Genomic DNA, 18,037 nt, shown 5'->3' with positions numbered 1-18,037 from the left:
CCCTGCGGCCGTGGCATCAAAAATCCAACTAGTCACCCCTGGCCGGGGTACCCTGGGGGAGTGGGGACCCCTTCAATCAAGGGGTCCCCCCCCCCAGCCACCCAAGGGCCAGGGGTGAAGCCCGAGGCTGTCCCCCCCATCCAATGGGCTGCGGATGGGGAGGCTGATAGCCTTTTGTGATAATGAAAAGATATTGTTTTTAGTAGCAGTACTACAAGGCCCAGCAAGCCTCCCCCGCATGCTGGTACTTGGAGAACCACAAGTACCAGCATGCGACGGAAAAACGGGCCCGCTGGTACCTGTAGTACTACTACTAAAAAAATACCCAAAAAAAGACAAGACACACACACCGTGAAAGTAAAGATTTATTACATACATGCACACAAACATACATACATACTTACCTTATGTTCACACGCAGGTCGGTCCTCTTCTCCAGTAGAATCCAAGGGGTACCTGTTGAATAAATTCTACTCACCAGATCGCGGGTCCCAGGGTCCTCGGGGCATCCATTTGTAATCCACGTACTTGCATAAAATAAGAAAACGGAAAGCCGAGCCACGAACTGAAAGGGGCCCCATGTTTGCACATGGGACTCCTTTCCCCGAATGCCAGAAACCCACTCTGACTGATGTCTAAGTGGGTTTCTTCAGCCAATCAGGGAGTGCTACGTTGTAGCACTCTCCTGATCGGCTGTGTGCTCCTGTACTGAGTGACAGGCGGCACACGGCAGTGTTACAATGTAGCGCCTATGCGCTCCATTGTAACCAATGGTGGGAACTTTCTGCCCTGCGGTTGACCTAAAGTGACGTCACCGCTGAGCAGAAAGTTCCCAGCATTGGTTACAATGGAGCGCATAGGCGCTACATTGTAACACTGCCGTGTGCCGCCTGCCACTCAGTACAGGAGCACACAGCCGATCAGGAGAGTGCTACAACGTAGCACTCCCTGATTGGCTGAAGAAACCCACTTAGACATCAGTCAGAGTGGGTTTCTGGCATTCGGGGAAAGGAGTCCCATGTGAAAACATGGGGCCCCTTTCAGTTCGTGGCTCGGCTTTCCGTTTTCTTATTTTATGCAAGTACGTGGATTACAAATGGATGCCCCGAGGACCCTTGGACCCGCGATCTGGTGAGTAGAATTTATTCAACAGGTACCCCTTGGATTCTACTGGAGAAGAGGACCGACCTGCGTGTGAACATAAGGTAAGTATGTATGTATGTTTGTGTGCATGTATGTAATAAATCTTTACTTTCACGGTGTGTGTGTCTTGTCTTTTTTTGGGTATTTTTTTAGTAGTAGTACTACAGGTACCAGCGGGCCCGTTTTTCCGTCGCATGCTGGTACTTGTGGTTCTCCAAGTACCAGCATGCGGGGGAGGCTTGCTGGGCCTTGTAGTACTGCTACTAAAAACAATATCTTTTCATTATCACAAAAGGCTATCAGCCTCCCCATCCGCAGCCCATTGGATGGGGGGGGGGACAGCCTCGGGCTTCACCCCTGGCCCTTGGGTGGCTGGGGGGTGGGACCCCTTGATTGAAGGGGTCCCCACTCCCCCAGGGTACCCCGGCCAGGGGTGACTAGTTGGATTTTTGATGCCACGGCCGCAGGGCACTATATCAAAGTGACCCCCGGCTGTGGCATTATCTGTCCAGCTAGTGGAGCCCGGTGCTGGTTTTAAAAATACGGGGGACCCCTACTCTTTTTGTCCCCCGTATTTTTGGAACCAGGACCAGGCGCAGAGCCCGATGCTGGTTGCTTAAATATGGGGGAACCCCTGTCAATTTTTTCCCCATATTTCTGCAACCAGGATCGGCTCAAAGAGCCCGAGGCTGGTTATGCTTAGGAGGGGGGACCCCACGCAATTTTTTTAAATAAAATAACAACTTTCCCACCCCTTCCCACTGATATACATGCACGGATCTCATGGATCCCTGCATGCCTATCCAATCACGGAAAAAAAAAGCAGGTCTGTTTTTTTTAAGCACTTTTTTACGAGTTGTAATTTTTCACGGCAGTGTTTGTTTTTTTTTTGCTTTGCACTTCTTAGTAAATTACCGAGATTCATACTTAAACAGCCGCGTTTTGACCGATGGTGTATTCATTCGTAATTTTTTTCTTGGACTTGCAAAAAATTACGAATGCCCTCATCACTGCCGTGATTATTGCTTAGTAAATTACCGAGATGACACTTTGATGAAAAAACGGCATCTCGGTCAAAATCGGGAGCTTAGTAAATTTACCCCAATGTGTAGTATTGTCTAATACACAAAGACTTTAGATTCTTATTCAGCCCTTGTGATCCCTCAAAATTAAGATGGTGGGAATAGAGGTCACGCAGCGTACCCGAACTCACAGAAAAAAAACAGCAGATGTACGTGTAAAGGTTTCTTATGTCCTCTCAAAGCCCGTCAGCAGAAAGGTTCAAAATAAGATGCATACCCCACTCACTTCTGTTTGGACAGTTATAAGCACATAAAGGTGTCTTTAACCACACAAAGTTATGGAATTATCTTCTATATTGTGCGTACCACACTCATGTGTCAGAAAATGTTGTAAATACTGTCTGGGTTTCTTTTCCTCACCACCAAAATCCAAAAACACAGTTCTCCAACAAAATTGAAGTGTTATAAACCAATTCATTAAAAAAGGTTTGGAGACAGGTATCCAGAGCTCAAAATATATCAACCCTGGAACGTTACCTCTGATTCCTGGTGTTGATAAAAATGCAAAGTCACAGTGCCAAGTTCTGTCGACGCGTTTCGGCTCAGTAGGAGCCTTTGTAAAGACATGTGGGCACTGTGAGGACCCTTGCTATTTAACTGGGAGGTGACCAATGAAAAGCACAGGAAATGACATAATAATTGGGAAACAGTATTCATGTATATAAACATCTCATAGAGAATACCAGTTCGATTTGTATAGAAAGCACACTCAAAGAATGATAGTATACAGTAAATCTGAAATCCCTTTGATATTATTTCTAAAAGGATTGCACCATATATTTTGGAATATGATTCTGGAAGTAAATTAAACCGGAAGTACATACAGTATACTCCATTGATTCCGAAGAATACTAAAAAAAGGAGAGATAAATGCTTTTATTATAACCAATATCCTGAAGTGATCTGGACCTAACAGCGGGTTTGGTGTTTAGGAGACTGCGTTGCTGATACATTGATCACGGCACTGAATACCCTTCACTTCCGCATGCGGTCCAAATACCGGACTTCTGGTCAGCAGACGCCACTTGCGTTCCACTGCGGCGCCGCTATTTACATCTAGTCATACTCTCACAACTGCTGGAAATTGCGCATGCGTTGAGCCAAAACAAAGACGCTTATATATTAATATACTTATAAAGTGTTTTATAGGACATCTTTAAGGAAAAATGGCTAAATAATTCTGGTGTGCACATATATCATATCCGCATATGGTGCAATCCTAACTTATTTAAATAAAACAGTGCTACATAATTTTCTCTTAGATTTTAATATATATATATATCCAAAATAAAAATTATTTGTACATTTTATATATAGTACAAAGTGTCATTTTTGGTATATACAAAATATATAGATTTTAAGAAAGTATAAATTTTATACATTTTATGGAAGAACATACAAACTCCCCTCCCACATATGCAGGCAATGTCACCCGGGAACAGGCGTCTAGAGGATGCATTTTTTTGTAGGATGGGGGCAGTTAAACAAATCATAGTATACCATTACATATGGCACCATATTCTTCAACTTTAAAAAATGGGGGCAGAACATTCAGTTTTAGCTCCATAAAAGTTCATACGAGTCCAAAGGGTATAGAGATTTAGGGAGGAATTCAAATGTTTGAAAAGTCAGTTGGGTGTCTGTTTTTTCCTATCTAACAGACAGGAAAAAACAGACACCCAACTTTTCAAACATTTGAATTCCCCCCTTAATGTCCAATAGTCCCATATAATGATATAAAGGGAACTAGAAATAAATGATTAACAAACATACATGACACATTTTACACAAATAACTTCACTTTACATAACAAAAAATGTAAAATAAAAATGAAGCAGACATAAATATCCACCCAATTCTAGTTCCTTTGTCAGTGATAAGGGATGTCATTTGAACTCTCTTGACTGGGCCATAAGGGAGAAAAAATTCCTCCAAATCCCTGAATAAGGTTTCTGTAGTAGCTTCTGTTTCAGTTGGACAGGATCTGTCAGCAGGTACTTCTCTCCACTTGATCTGTGACCCCACACATTGGCACAGTGTGACAGAAATGCTCAGTCTTTTAGCATTACAAATTTGCTAAATTTCTTTGTGACCCATTAACCTTTGTCTACCCTATAAATGTCAACACTTTACTACAAAAAACAGTAAAAATTGTCCAAAACCTGTAATTCCTTACGTGTGAATGGCACTGGTAGTTATTGCATTCATCTGATGTTAAAAGGGAAGAAAACTCCTTAAAAGGAAATGTACTAATTCATGATATAACATTCTTTATCCTTTATTGATGTCAGATGTTGCCATCTGGGCTTATCAGAAGTTGGAACCCACTATTGGCCTATATAAGATAATTGTTCATGTTACTGTATATAAGGAGATTTGGTCACTCATTTTATTTCATGGGACTCCACATAGCGTGGGCTTCATATATACGTATATCTTATATATTGTGCTTAACAATAGCTCAACAAATCAGTGTTGCTACTTTAGATTGGTGCCTACAGGCGAATAGAAACTTGGTAGCCTTAACCATGTTCCATTCAACACAAAATCCTTAATAGCAGGAACGTGTAGATCATTTGGTTGTCTTTGGGGTGGCCTCTGCTGATCTCCATTGTCACCTCTGGCAAAATATTGAAAGTCCTCTTCTACTTTTAGCCTCAGAGATTTCAACAGCTTGGATGCCAGGTGTGACCATCAAAATAAACAATCCATTGATTGACAAACCAAAACTTATGTTATCCTTTAAATTCTTTTATATTATCGTCATTGGAACCTATTATATTTTATAGACTTTCAGCCAGTGGTAGATCATTTCATAAATGAAAGATCTGTACAAAATATCCCAAAAGGTAGATTAAGAAAAATGTATACCTTCTTCTAAAAGGAAAAGTATAATGTAAAGCTGCACGTACTTTAATAGTATAACAAGAGCAGTTCACATATATCCTTCCTATAGAGTGTTTCCTACATAATAATAATACTGAGAGATTCAGAATAGGAGCTTGGGCAAAGAAAACAAGAGAGGGGGTAATATCAACATAGCGATGAGCACTTCAGTTCTGTTTATTTCCTCTCATGATTTCCTTCCAAGATCTTTGCACAATAGAAGGCACGTATGATTTATAGAACATTTGTTGCTATAGAATAGCGGCTGTACTGGGTTGCTACTTATATACAAGCTTTCTTTTTGTGCTTTTCTGTTTAAGTGGTACAATCTATATTATTAGGTTACTAATCACTTAGAGACCAGAAAAACATTTCCTATTTGTAATTATGCATCAGTTAATACAGTTCGGTAGTTTCAGTAAGGAAGTATAAATACATATCATTGTGACATAAATATAGAATCATATTAATACACAATGGGGCTCAAGCACATAAACGCAAGCTGGTATCTTGCGCGTTTTCACACTGCACATGCTCAGGAGCTGAAGACATGCATCTACGGATTATGCATTTGTACGTAAGTCAGTGGCGTCTCCATTGGCCTGCGCTTCAGTGGGGCATTCATACAATGTTCAGAGAGTATGTGTTGATGGAGATGCAGACTGTGGAGAGCTGTGCATACAGGTAAATAGTCCTGTATTCAGACACATCTTATTGTATCTATTATATGACTGGTGCAAGCACACACTGATGATAGCTGTGAAACCAGTTTAGCGGATTGGGGCAGTCTGACCGCAAAGATTTCTAGAATTTACAATACAATTGCAGTCAGGTTATGTCCAACTCTGCATCAGCTCCAGAGTTCCAAAACCAATGGAATGTTAAAGCTGTAAAGCAGCAGAGTGTCCACTATTACATAATCATATTCTAAGTATAAGAAATGTATGAGTGGGTAAAGATGTTGGTTTAGGCATAGAAAATTCAAAGAGAATAATGTGCATTGTTAGGAAACCCAAACAGTCCTACACATCATGACAGTAGGAGCCCTTAATAAATCAATAAAAACAAAATCAAAAACTTTACTTCCACTTTTAAAAAATCAGTGATAGACGGTGGAGTGATGTTTTAATCTGAACACTGACATAGCAGTGGGACTAACTTTAAAACAAGGATTTAAAAAAGTAACTTGCGCCCTAGCTTCAGCTCGGCAGATCTCCAAAAGGAGCACCACTCCTCTTTAAATGCAATAGAAACAGAAAGAGGCGATCTCCCAGCGATGCTATATATAGACTCCAGATCCGTAAATGTTCCTGGTTCTCAAACACAGAACATAATATCCGTTAGCTGGTAATAAAAATTTCCACAGAGATTCTGACGTCACTATTCTCAGTGACTGACCTGTATTAAATATGATGCATTCACATAAAGGTTTCTTTCATATTTCATATAAACGACAGCCCACGGCTTATCTACACCAGGCTTACCTTTATGATAAGCCCTATATGCACTCAAAGGTTTCTTTTCCAGTTCTCATTCGTACTGGGAACGTAGTTATCTTCAATCAAATTGTTCCAAAAGGACAGCAAATGGTAAAAAAGTGTCTTTATTTAAACTGACCCACCAACAGTGTGGGGTTAAAATCAAAGACAAGTAAAAAGCAAAAACAAAAAATATAAAATATCACAAAAGGTACCCTAATTGTAGTAGGGGCCACTTCTAGTGGTACCGGTAGGAAGGACAGGGTATATACTCCCAATTCAAAGGGATTATAAAAGAGAGCAACAAATTACCCAAATATGATGATACCCTGAGGAAGGATTTTATCCGAAACGCGTTGGTGTTTCACAGGAGGACCCTGGGCTTTACTTCTTCACGGTGGTTGGCATTATTCTTTGGGTAATTTGTTGCTCTCTTTTATAATCCCTTTGAATTGGGAGTATATACCCTGTCCTTCCTACCGGTACCACTAGAAGTGGCCCCTACTACAATTAGGGTACCTTTTGTGATATTTTATATTTTTTGTTTTTGCTTTTTACTTGTCTTTGATTTTAACCCCACACTGTTGGTGGGTCAGTTTAAATAAAGACACTTTTTTACCATTTGCTGTCCTTTTGGAACAATTTGATTGAAGATAACTACGTTCCCAGTACGAATGAGAACTGGAAAAGAAACCTTTGAGTGCATATAGGGCTTATCATAAAGGTAAGCCTGGTGTAGATAAGCCGTGGGCTGTCGTTTATATGAAATATGAAAGAAACCTTTATGTGAATGCATCATATTTAATACAGGTCAGTCACTGAGAATAGTGACGTCAGAATCTCTGTGGAAATTTTTATTACCAGCTAACGGATATTATGTTCTGTGTTTGAGAACCAGGAACATTTACGGATCTGGAGTCTATATATAGCATCGCTGGGAGATCGCCTCTTTCTGTTTCTATAGCAGTGGGACTGTCCAAATTCGTTACAATCTGACATTAAATAGGGGGGGGGGGGACTCAATATTTCTCCACTATGAGAAAAGTAAAGGTTGTTAATAAAGACAGTAATGCTACATTCTTTGAATAAAAGTTTTTTTTAATTCCCAAAAAATCTGCAACGTTTTTCAAAACGTTTCATCAGATAGTTAGACGGCTTAAAATTTAAAGGTTTTTTTATTCAATGTAATAGTTTTTTATTTTCTTTTAAAGAATTAAGGGGAGTAGAAAAAAATGAAAAAAACATAAAAGCAAACAAAAAGCGGTACCATACAAAGTATATATGGGAAACATACATATAATACCATATTTCAATTATTTACAAAGAAAGTCTTACGTCTTAGTACATACAAAATACATAGAGAATTCAATTCCAATCAAATACTGCAATTTGTTTACACAGCAGAAACTTACAAATTAGAGAGAGAAAAAAAGAAGTTTTTTTAATGTTTTAGTAGAAACATTTTTTTTACAATTTTTGTTCTTTTGATCCAAATAAAAGGAAAAAAAAACAATTTTGTGACTTAGACAAAACAATGCAGAGATATTTGTGTTCATTTATGCCACTGTTTGAAATCTGGTCCATTCTATATAATTATATTATATGTTATCTATAAATATTGGTAAAATCCTAATCTCAGTTGTGTTGCATTGCCTGCAGACGATGAACATCCATTCCTAGAGATGCATCAAGGAGAACCAGGATTTGCAGAAATGGAAGGTCCAAATGAGAAGGTTATCCCCTGCCGAGTGAGCTCTCCCAAATACAGAGTCACCTTACATGAAGTAAGTCATGCATTTCCTGCAAGGGTTATGCCGAGAATGTATTACACCTTATTTTAGTTCCAGGAAGGGAATGGTTTTATTTCACAAACAATATTAGAAGTGTTAACTTTAAAAAAAAAAATGATTTAGTTGTTGTTCTATACTTTTTGCACACACTCAATTATATTTATCTTCTCATTATATCTGAAATCAATTCTCTTATTCAAACAATGCCTTTTCTCCCCATTTACATGAACAATCAATTTCAGGAAACCGTACCAAATTTCCTCCCTTTAGACAAGTCTGGGAGTTTCATCTCTGCATAAAGAAACAATGTCCTCCATTCAGCCATATATATCCATAAACATTTACTGACTTATGCCAGGTTAAACATGAGCCCTTTAATGCAAATGCACATACAGCTGTTTGTGGGCTATCTAGAAGTTGTCTGAAAATGTCATCAGGCAGAACAAAAATGGTGTCTGTTACTTTAGAACATAACCTTTCTCAGCTATATTAGGGATTGCGGCTGTTTTACGACATAAACTAAAAGTTGATGTAGAAGGTGAAATCATATATGTTTTTTCTATACATTCTACTTTGAAAAATGTTTATACCAGTTGACAGCATGATCTTTTTCTGGAATACATATCTCCTTGCCCTTCTCTGAAAAATGATGGGCTGAACAGTAAAATGAAGAGGTCTATTTGTGCTCAGCTCCCTAGCTGTATTGGCTGACAAGGGTTAGAGAACACTATACTCTTCAGCGGCCAATCTCCTCTGTGCATGTATGACCCAGCTTTGCTAGTTCACACATGCCCCTTTCACTGGAAGCCCATACTTGACTCAATGAATGCTAGAAAAAAATAAAAAAATATATATACCTAAGTGTATCAAGTAAAAAATATTATTATATTTATTATTAATATTATTTTAATAATAAAGCATTTTTGTCATTCAAAGGCAAAGTTACTGCAATCCTGCGATAGCAATAATAATAGGAGGACAGATGGAAGCTATTACCAGAACCTTACTGTAGCTTGCAAAATTTATCACCAGCAAGGGACTTCTTAAATATGGAGAAGCCATATCTAATAAGGGTGTTCACTGGATATAGAGCTTTTTTCTTTGATAGATAGACTCCCTAAATCAATTTGTTCATCGGATGTGGACTGTTTTTTTTTAAATTTAGCTTCAGTTTATGAAACAAAAGACATTTAACTAGGCGTATACTTGCCTATTATCCGGGAGACTACTGAATCTCAAGGGCTCAGGACTCTTTGGACAGTTTGATGGTGCGATTTGCGCTGGATTGCATCATCATGGACCCACCCCACTTTGCAAAGATGGGAATTGTGGCTTTGTATAGTGTTGTGTAAGTCCACAAAGATGCAATAGATGAGCTACACCCCCCACAACCCCCACCTGGCTGCGGCACGCAATCCTGTGGTGTTTCATCCCTGTACCCAAGCACAGATACTGCAGCTCCAGCAAATATCCATATGATATGCATGCATATAGCTTACCTAATGTAGTTACCTGTTTGTGATTTATTAGAAATTATCTGTATCCAATAGTTTTCTCGTAATGCAGACAATTGATTTTCTGTAAGACATAAAGAGGGACATGTACTAAGCAGTGATAAAAGTGGAGAATTGAGCCAGTGGAGAAATTTCCCATGGCAACCAATCAGCTGCTCCATACAATTGTATAGTGTGCAAATTAGAAATGTTACATCAATGCTGGTTGGTTGCCATGGGCAACTTCTCCACTGGCTCACTTCTCCACTTTTATCACTGCTTAGTACATGTCCCCCAAAGTTGTTAAACACAAATATGATAATAGGACTAATAATAATGACAAAAGATATTAGCCAGACGCGGCAGTAGCAGACTTATTCCCCCCAGGAGGATTTCTGATGCATTTGTTCAGGAGACAGCTACAAGGTTAGTGCATGTTGCACCTTTGCTTTCTCTACTGTGACTGTTTTGTCAGGATTTACAAAGCATAATACTTTTTGAAGTGACAGCTTCTTGAAGTTGTGTTTCTGTTTCAAATTGTTTAATTGCAGTTTGGACATGTTTCTCTGATGCTGCAATGTGAAGTCTGTTGGAATTGGCAGGCTTTTCTGAGAAGAAATTTACGCTGAATGATTACAAGTGTTATGCTCTGGTGCTATGTTAGCGACATAAAACGTTACAAGATAAATTATCTGGATCTCAGTTGTAATTCCATATAGTATTTAGCTCTTAGCTTACAAATTGGAGATTACAGTAAATCCCCACATACTGTATATCTGTTTTGGTATCTTTAAAATATCAACTTTTTAGAGCTACTGTATTTATGAATTTGCAACACAAAGGCCTTTTTGTGACACCATGTTTCAATGTTGGATCTGTACAGCATATCAGAGGCGCAGCACCTATATGGGAGCAATACTCATTCTAATGAGAGGAGCTGGGTGAATCAGGCTGCCGTTTGTGTACTACACAAATACTTACGTAAATAACCTACATCTGGTAAAGACAAAACATTTAGGGCTCTATTTATAGACATTAGACAATATAGCTTTTCTGATATTGCCAGTTTTTGCTGTATATTAGAAAAGCAATTTTGCCATAGTTAATTAGCTGGTAGTTCCAAGACAGACCAAGTGGTATTGGTCTATCCTGGCGAAACGAAGGATGTTTCCTTCCCACGTCTATAAGACTTTTGACTTGGACACGTGTGCACAAATCACAGTCTGAGATCTGCCTGTGACTCTGGTGGTGCCAGGTTCCCCTTGTCCTCCACCCCTGCCTGTCCTCCACCTCCCTACGGCCTATATATATTATTTTAGGCTGTCCTCCACTTCCCTAGTTATATATATACCTAATTGCGGCTCTGGCATGTGCATGGTGTGCACCCTAATTCCCACTGCATGCGTCGTGCACATTAGGTGCTGGGAGAGATGAGGACTGGGAATGGGGGATGGGTTAGTTTAATGAGACATGGGTGTGTGGAGCAACTGAGGTGATACGTATGTATATGTAAGAGATATCTATGTAATGTCAGTGAGGCAGGGATGTACTGCTGTCAGTGAGGTAGGGATGTGTTGCTATCAGCGAGGCAGGGATGTGCTATTGTCTGTGAATTAGTGATGTGCTGCTGTCTGTCAGGCAGGGATGTGCTGCAGTCAGTGAGGCAGTGATGTGCTGCTGTCAGTGAGGAAGGGATGTGCTGCAGTCAGTGAGGCAGTGATGTGCTGCTGTCAGTGAGGAAGGGATGTGCTGCTGTCAGTGAGGCGGTGATGCGCTGCTGTCAGTAAGGAAAGGAGGTGATGCTGTCAGTAAGGCGGTGATGGCTGCTGTCAGTGAGGAAGGGATGTGCTGCTGTCAGTGAGGCGGTGATGCGCTGCTGTCAGTAAGGAAAGGAGGTGATGCTGTCAGTAAGGCGGTGATGGCTGCTGTCAGTGAGACAGGGTGGTGCTGCTGTCAGTTAGGCGGTGATTGGGCCACTGTAAATGAGGTGGTGATGTGCTGCTGTAAGTGAGGCAGTGACGTGTTGCTGTCAGTGAGGCGGTAATTCACTGCCTTTTTGGCAGTATTGTCTCTGTGGCTGATGCTAGTGTTTACAGTTGGATTTGGTTACAGAGGTTTATGTGACAATTGGAGCCTGTAGTCAAGTAATTTGGACAAATCCTTGTACTTCATTCTCAGGGTAGTGTATTTAGTTTAGTATCACTGCATCTTGCAGTGATATATGCCATTATACCCCCAGTATTTACAATTACTTACTTACCTGTCTCATGCGGTCCAGTGGTGTCTCCCTACTCTGCAAGAACCACTCCTGTTTTGCCAGCAGTCTAGCACTGTCAGCGATGGATTGCAGTTTGGACATATCAAATGCGCAAAATATGACATTGTGAGTTTTTCCAAAGGACTTTCACCGGTATGTTTATTACATTAGTAAAGTCAGTGAGAATAGTTTGCCTGTATATGACCTGGCATGTGTGCTAGCATTACCATGCTGGCAGGATGAGGATGATTCCGGTGCTACAGTTACTGCTGCTGCTTCTCCTTAAGGTAATACGACTATTGAGTGGGCTGTTCTAGTCATCTAGTTTTTGTTTGTCTTTGATCGCTTGTCTATATAGCCATAGTTACTACATGTGGATCTTTAGGATAATGGGATTTTCTAGGGGATGAACGAGTTTGACTTTTAGCCTCCCAGTAAAGCTGAGGAATTGTGGTTTAGGGGAAATGGATTGGAAATTCAATTTGAAAGAGTGGACACATGTCCTCAACCAATCTGTTAAAATTTGCTGTATTCATGGTGATTGGATGCAGATGCAGAGTCCTCTTGTAAATGATTGTTCTTGGTGTTGTCGTATTTCTCAGATTACAAACTGTTTATCTCTATTGTGTACGGCATAGCTTTACTATCATGCCAACACTTTTATATATATATATATATATATATATATATATATATATAGTGTATTTATTTATTTATATAGGAAGGTGCAAATCTAACGAGTAAAACATTTAGTTATACAGATATTGAACATGAATACAGAAAGTCCCAAATTAATCTAATTGTCTTACCTAATTTAGATATAAATAACCTTACCCCATAACTCAGAGGCCTCAGTGAGCAGCATTTTAGGTTAATATTTGAACATTTGCTATTATAAGAATGCAGGTCCACAGATTTACATTTAATAATTAAAAAAGGGAAAATATAATAGTAGGTATTTTTCTTCTTATATTAATTCGTTAACTTCAAAATGAAATAAAAGTTTTACTATTCTTAAATTATTAGGTTAGTCCCTGCTGTGTACCGTGTCAGTGTCCTTAGAATTCATATTTACTTTGAACATCTTTTCTGCAAATACATTTACTGATGATTGTCCATAATAGTCTCTGCTGCCGGCACATCAGCTGCCACAAAGCATGTAATGTAGAACGTCCAGTCCGAGAGCCCTGCTTCTTGCAAGGAAGTGATGGAGTCGTGTGGAGACATTCAGGCGGCTTCCTGTGTATAAAGGAAGCCCAGGAAGGGGAGCACGCAGCGATCGGTAAATATAGAACTGACAAAATTAAGCTGACAATCATTACCTGAAAAGAAAAAAGTGAGAAAATGTAGGTTCGCAAACAATTGTTCTAGAACACTGTACACTGATTGTGTCTGTATTGTTACACATTTAGTCGTATAGAAAAGTGAGAATGTTATAAAAGTGAGAATTGAGGAGACATTGGGGTCTATTTATTATTCGTGGGTCAATGGCTACATTCTCTATTGCTGCATACCACATAGAGAAGGAACGCAGTTTGCCAGCAATTTAACAATCCACTGCTCCTCTTGGAAACTGCATCAGAAGTAAGTGGGGTATTTCTCTCATTCACCAGCAGACTAATCCTGCCAGGAAAGGGTTCCAGATGCACATTGAGATCTTACCCAGGGAGATCCACCCAACATACTGTATTTATTTATTTATATAACACACACATACAGTATATTATATATAACATGTACACACACTAACAGATACATATACACTAACACAGCATATATACACACTTACACTTAGTTTTAATGCAGCAACTGCTGCAAGGTGCTAATAGGGGGCGGACAACTAACATTATTAGGCCTTTCCCCTGCATGGCACAATGACGCAATTTGCAGGGATTATGGGGAGGGGCAGGGGATTACTTCCCCCTATACTGGCCACGTTCCCTCCCTGTGGCCAGTGTAGAGGAAAAAACTCAGTCTGTCAGGACTCAGGATGGAGGGTTCTGACACATCAAGTCATTTTGAGCAACAGAAAAACAGGATCACATATCTCTAATGAACAAAGTCCTGTGCTATTCAAGCTTCCATTAAATAAGTGCTGATAATATCACATCAGCGTATATATCTGTTTAATATAACATCTATTATTCGTTGGAAGTTTAATAACATCCTTGTTATTGGTAGTGCAAATGCAGGCTAATAGCACCGAATCCATAACTTCCCATAGACCTGTGAAAAACAATCTCTACCTCTTTTAGTAGAATAATAATAATAATAATAATAATAATAATAATAATTGTGCACCTTTTTTAGTGTAATAAATCTGATCTGTGCTTACTTCAGTCAAATAATAATAAAATGTGCCCCCTTTAGTAGTATAATAATAATAATAATAATAATAATAATAATAATAATAATAATAATCAACCCCCAGGTTATCTGTAGAGTAGTGCTTACCTAAAGTACCTCTGGGCTCTTCTCTATTCTCTTCACATCATCTTTTTCCAGAAATAAAGAAGTGTTTCCCTGCTCCTTTCTGAATTGCTTTTTTTTTTGTCCACTATAGATCCACGGTGTCTTTACATCTTGACCTTAAATAGTTTTTTTCTTATCTAATATATACTGTATACTAGTAACTACCTCAAGGGCAGAAAATAGTAAATTTCTTACAAATATAGGGGTATATTTAATAAAGAGTGATACTCTTGTTATCACTCGTTAGTTACTAATCTTAAATGCTTCTCCAACCAATTAGCACCTAACAGGAGTTGATTGCACCATTTAAGATTAGTAGAATATCACTCATTGATAAATCTGTCCCATAATCTTAAAGTTTACAAAGTGGGAAATATAGTGCTTAACTGCTCCAATAAGAATGTAATTTCTTCTAATAAGCCAGGATAGATAGAACAATTATCCTGTTTGTCATTTCCTTATGGTTTTATACTATCTAACCTATTTTCTTAATTTCTTTTGTAGCTAAATTTACACATTGTCAGTGGCTGAAGTGTGAATTTTGAAGTGGGGGTATGGAAAATGTAAACAGATATAGTTTATCCTAGGGTGCACTGTTGAGTGTGCTGGAGAAGGGGTTGTGGCCGCTGAAAAGTGGGTGTGCTCTTAAGTCACACCTCCTTTTCATTGGTGTAGGGGGCATGCCCAGCACTCCTGGAGATGCTGGTCAGCCCCAAAGCTTTTCCCGCAGCGTGAACAGATGCTGTATGCATGTAAGCTGAGGTATTAATAAAAGGCATAGGCTTCTCATGAAAGAATCAAACACGTGGGCCCCCAGAAGAAAATAATAAAATGCATAGGCTTTGTATGAAGAAAACAAACGTGGGCCCCCACAGGAAAATTATAAAACTCATAAGCTCTCCATGAAACCCCCCCCCCCACATGGCATAGAGAGAGAGGAGGATTAGAGGGAGACGGCAGAGAGAGAGAGAGAGAGAGAGTTGAGGGAAAGGGAGACGGAAGGGGACGGAGGAGCAATTGAGGGAGATGGCACAGAGAGAGAGAGAGGAGGAATAACGGAATACAGGAAAGAGAATGGAGTATGGAGAGAGGAATATAAGAGAGAGAGAGAGAGAGAGGATGAATAGTGGGAGATGGGAGAGGATGAATATAAGGAAGATGAGGTCGGCAGAGCGTGTCAGCGATAAATGCACAGGGAAGTCACACTGGCAGTCAGTGGTCTACATTCCCCTACCCTTCACCCTCAGTTGGTTGGCTCCTTACCCCTCCCCCCTTACCCCCAATCAGCATGTCTCCCTCTCCTCCTACTTAAAACAAGCCACGCCAGCCCTGCTGATTTTCTTCCTCCATCCTCCTTCTCACCTTCTTTCCTCCAGTGCATGTTCCAGCTGTGGGGACATCAGCTTTTGCAGGTCCTGGGTGGCACAGTAGGAAGGAACACACCATGGGCAATGAGCGCTGAGAGCCAGGTGCAGCAGCAGTAGCGGACTTGGACAGTTACACAGGTGGACAGCACTCTGAAGGGCTCCGGAGTGTGTGTCTATCATACATGCAGCATCAAAGACACTCCCCCACTGTACAGCTGCTCTAAGTCGTAACTTCTGGGTCAGGTTGATCAAAGTTCCGATATGTCATACTGCTACATACCGGCACACTTGGACTACTACTCATTGTAATAAAACGTTCCACAGATTTACACTTACAAAAGGAGATTGGATGTTCAAGGTTACATATTTAAGCAAGATCATTTTTGGATAGAAAAAGATACCAATTTTTTCTATGGCGTATGTCAGGCATTGGGGAAAAATAGACCTTCATCATATATCTATTTTTTTATCTTTTCTTTTGTCACAGTTTTTAGCAACAACTGCTAATGTGATTGATGGCTGATGTCACCAGGAGGTGGGGCTTATGTCCAGAGGCAGTGAGGGTGGTGCTTAGCTCCAGGAGCGGGTCTTAACTCTGGCACTGCTAAACAGGCTGGCTTCTAGGGACTGCATCAGCTGCTGCTCATAGAAGACAGATAGGGCTGACACTATAGCAGGGGAGTGGCTACCCATGGGAAGCACTCTCTCTGCAATCGCAGGTAGACTGGCAGTCCCAGGGAAAGAAAATACCTCATCCTGGGACTGCCTCTCTGGCTGTGATTTACATGGAGCGCTTTCTATGAAAAGTCCTTGTCACTGCTAGGCAGTCCCTGTGGGTGGCAGATTTTACTGGGGGAGGCTTCAGTCCTGCAGCTCTAGGTAAAATCCACCACTGGTTTTATGCCTCTAATTCTCACCCATTAATGCAAATTAAGTACTGCATCTATGATTTTTCATTTCTTGGAATCTGGGAAGCTCCAAACATTGGAGCCACACCTTGGGTGTTACTGCCAGACTCACATCCCATATTGAGGCCAAAGGTCATCATCCCAGTGTCAGATTTTCGCAGGACTTGGATTCTATAATAGGTGCAGTGACCGGGACTCAGTATAATGCACACTGCCGTTTGCTGCGTTATACTCTGCTGTAGATGGTGTACTCTGTCCAGGGTCTCACAAATGGGTGTGCTGGATAGTGACTGTGTATAGTGGGCACACTGCATGCTGGCATTTGCTGCGTTATACTGTAGTGGGTGTGCTGTGTCCAGAGTCTCACAAGTGGCTGTGCTGTATCGTGACTGTGTATGGGGGCACACTGCAATGCATGCTGATATATGTTGCGCTATACTCTACTGTAGTGGGTGTACTGTGTCCAGGATCTAACAAGTGGCTGTGCTGGATAGTGACTGTGTATAGGGTACATGCTGCACGCTGCTGTGTGCTGCACTATACACAGGTGACTGTGCTGTATAGTGACTGTGTATAGGGGGCACACTGCATGTTCCTGTGTGCTGCACTATACTTTGCTGTATTGGCTTTGCTGTGTCCAGACTCACAAGTGGCTGTGCTCTGTATAATGACTGTATAGAGGGCACACTGCTGTATGCTGCGCTATACACTGCTGTAAATTGTACTGTTTGGTGTGCTTTACCCTAGTGTGCTTTGGTCACATGCATCTATAAGCCCTGTGATCCACGCAGTTCGAACCGAGCTGCAAGTTTAAAAACATAAAATTAAAATAAAATATATATTTCAATTGTTTGTACTGTTTAGTGAGCTTTGTTCACTTGCATCAATAAGCCCTGTGAGCCACGTAGTTTTAACAAAGCTGCAAGTTAAAAAAAGAAAAAATGTGTATAGAGATATTGTTTGCACTGATCTATGTACTATACCCCAGTACGCTGTGGCAAGGTTTCATATATGTGCTATAAACTGCCATGTGCTTGTGCCAGTGCTTTGTCACTTAGTAACCATCCAGCTCGCTGCAGCCTTTGGCCAATATTGGTGAAAACAATATTGTGATATATGTGGTGGGCAATATTGACTGGAAATGACTGGAAATGAATGTTA

The 18,037-nt window shown here is 40.3% G+C and overlaps 1 protein-coding gene across 1 annotated transcript in view; it reads left to right on the top strand.

Annotated features, from left to right (window-relative positions):
• The window catches only part of LOC134948917 (vascular endothelial growth factor receptor kdr-like), a 334,002-nt gene that overhangs the window by 119,853 nt on the left and 196,112 nt on the right, over positions 1-18,037 (top strand). Inside the window, exon 4 of the mRNA XM_063937198.1 lies at positions 8,249-8,373. Within this exon, the coding sequence (XP_063793268.1) occupies positions 8,249-8,373 (125 nt within the window). The remainder of the gene's footprint in view (positions 1-8,248; positions 8,374-18,037) is intronic.

The sequence above is a fragment of the Pseudophryne corroboree genome, chromosome 8 (genome assembly GCF_028390025.1).
Source record: "Pseudophryne corroboree isolate aPseCor3 chromosome 8, aPseCor3.hap2, whole genome shotgun sequence".
Classification (NCBI taxonomy): Eukaryota; Metazoa; Chordata; class Amphibia; order Anura; family Myobatrachidae; genus Pseudophryne; species Pseudophryne corroboree.
Note: the sequence above shows the minus strand (reverse complement) of the source record. Positions and strands in the feature narration are given on the sequence as shown.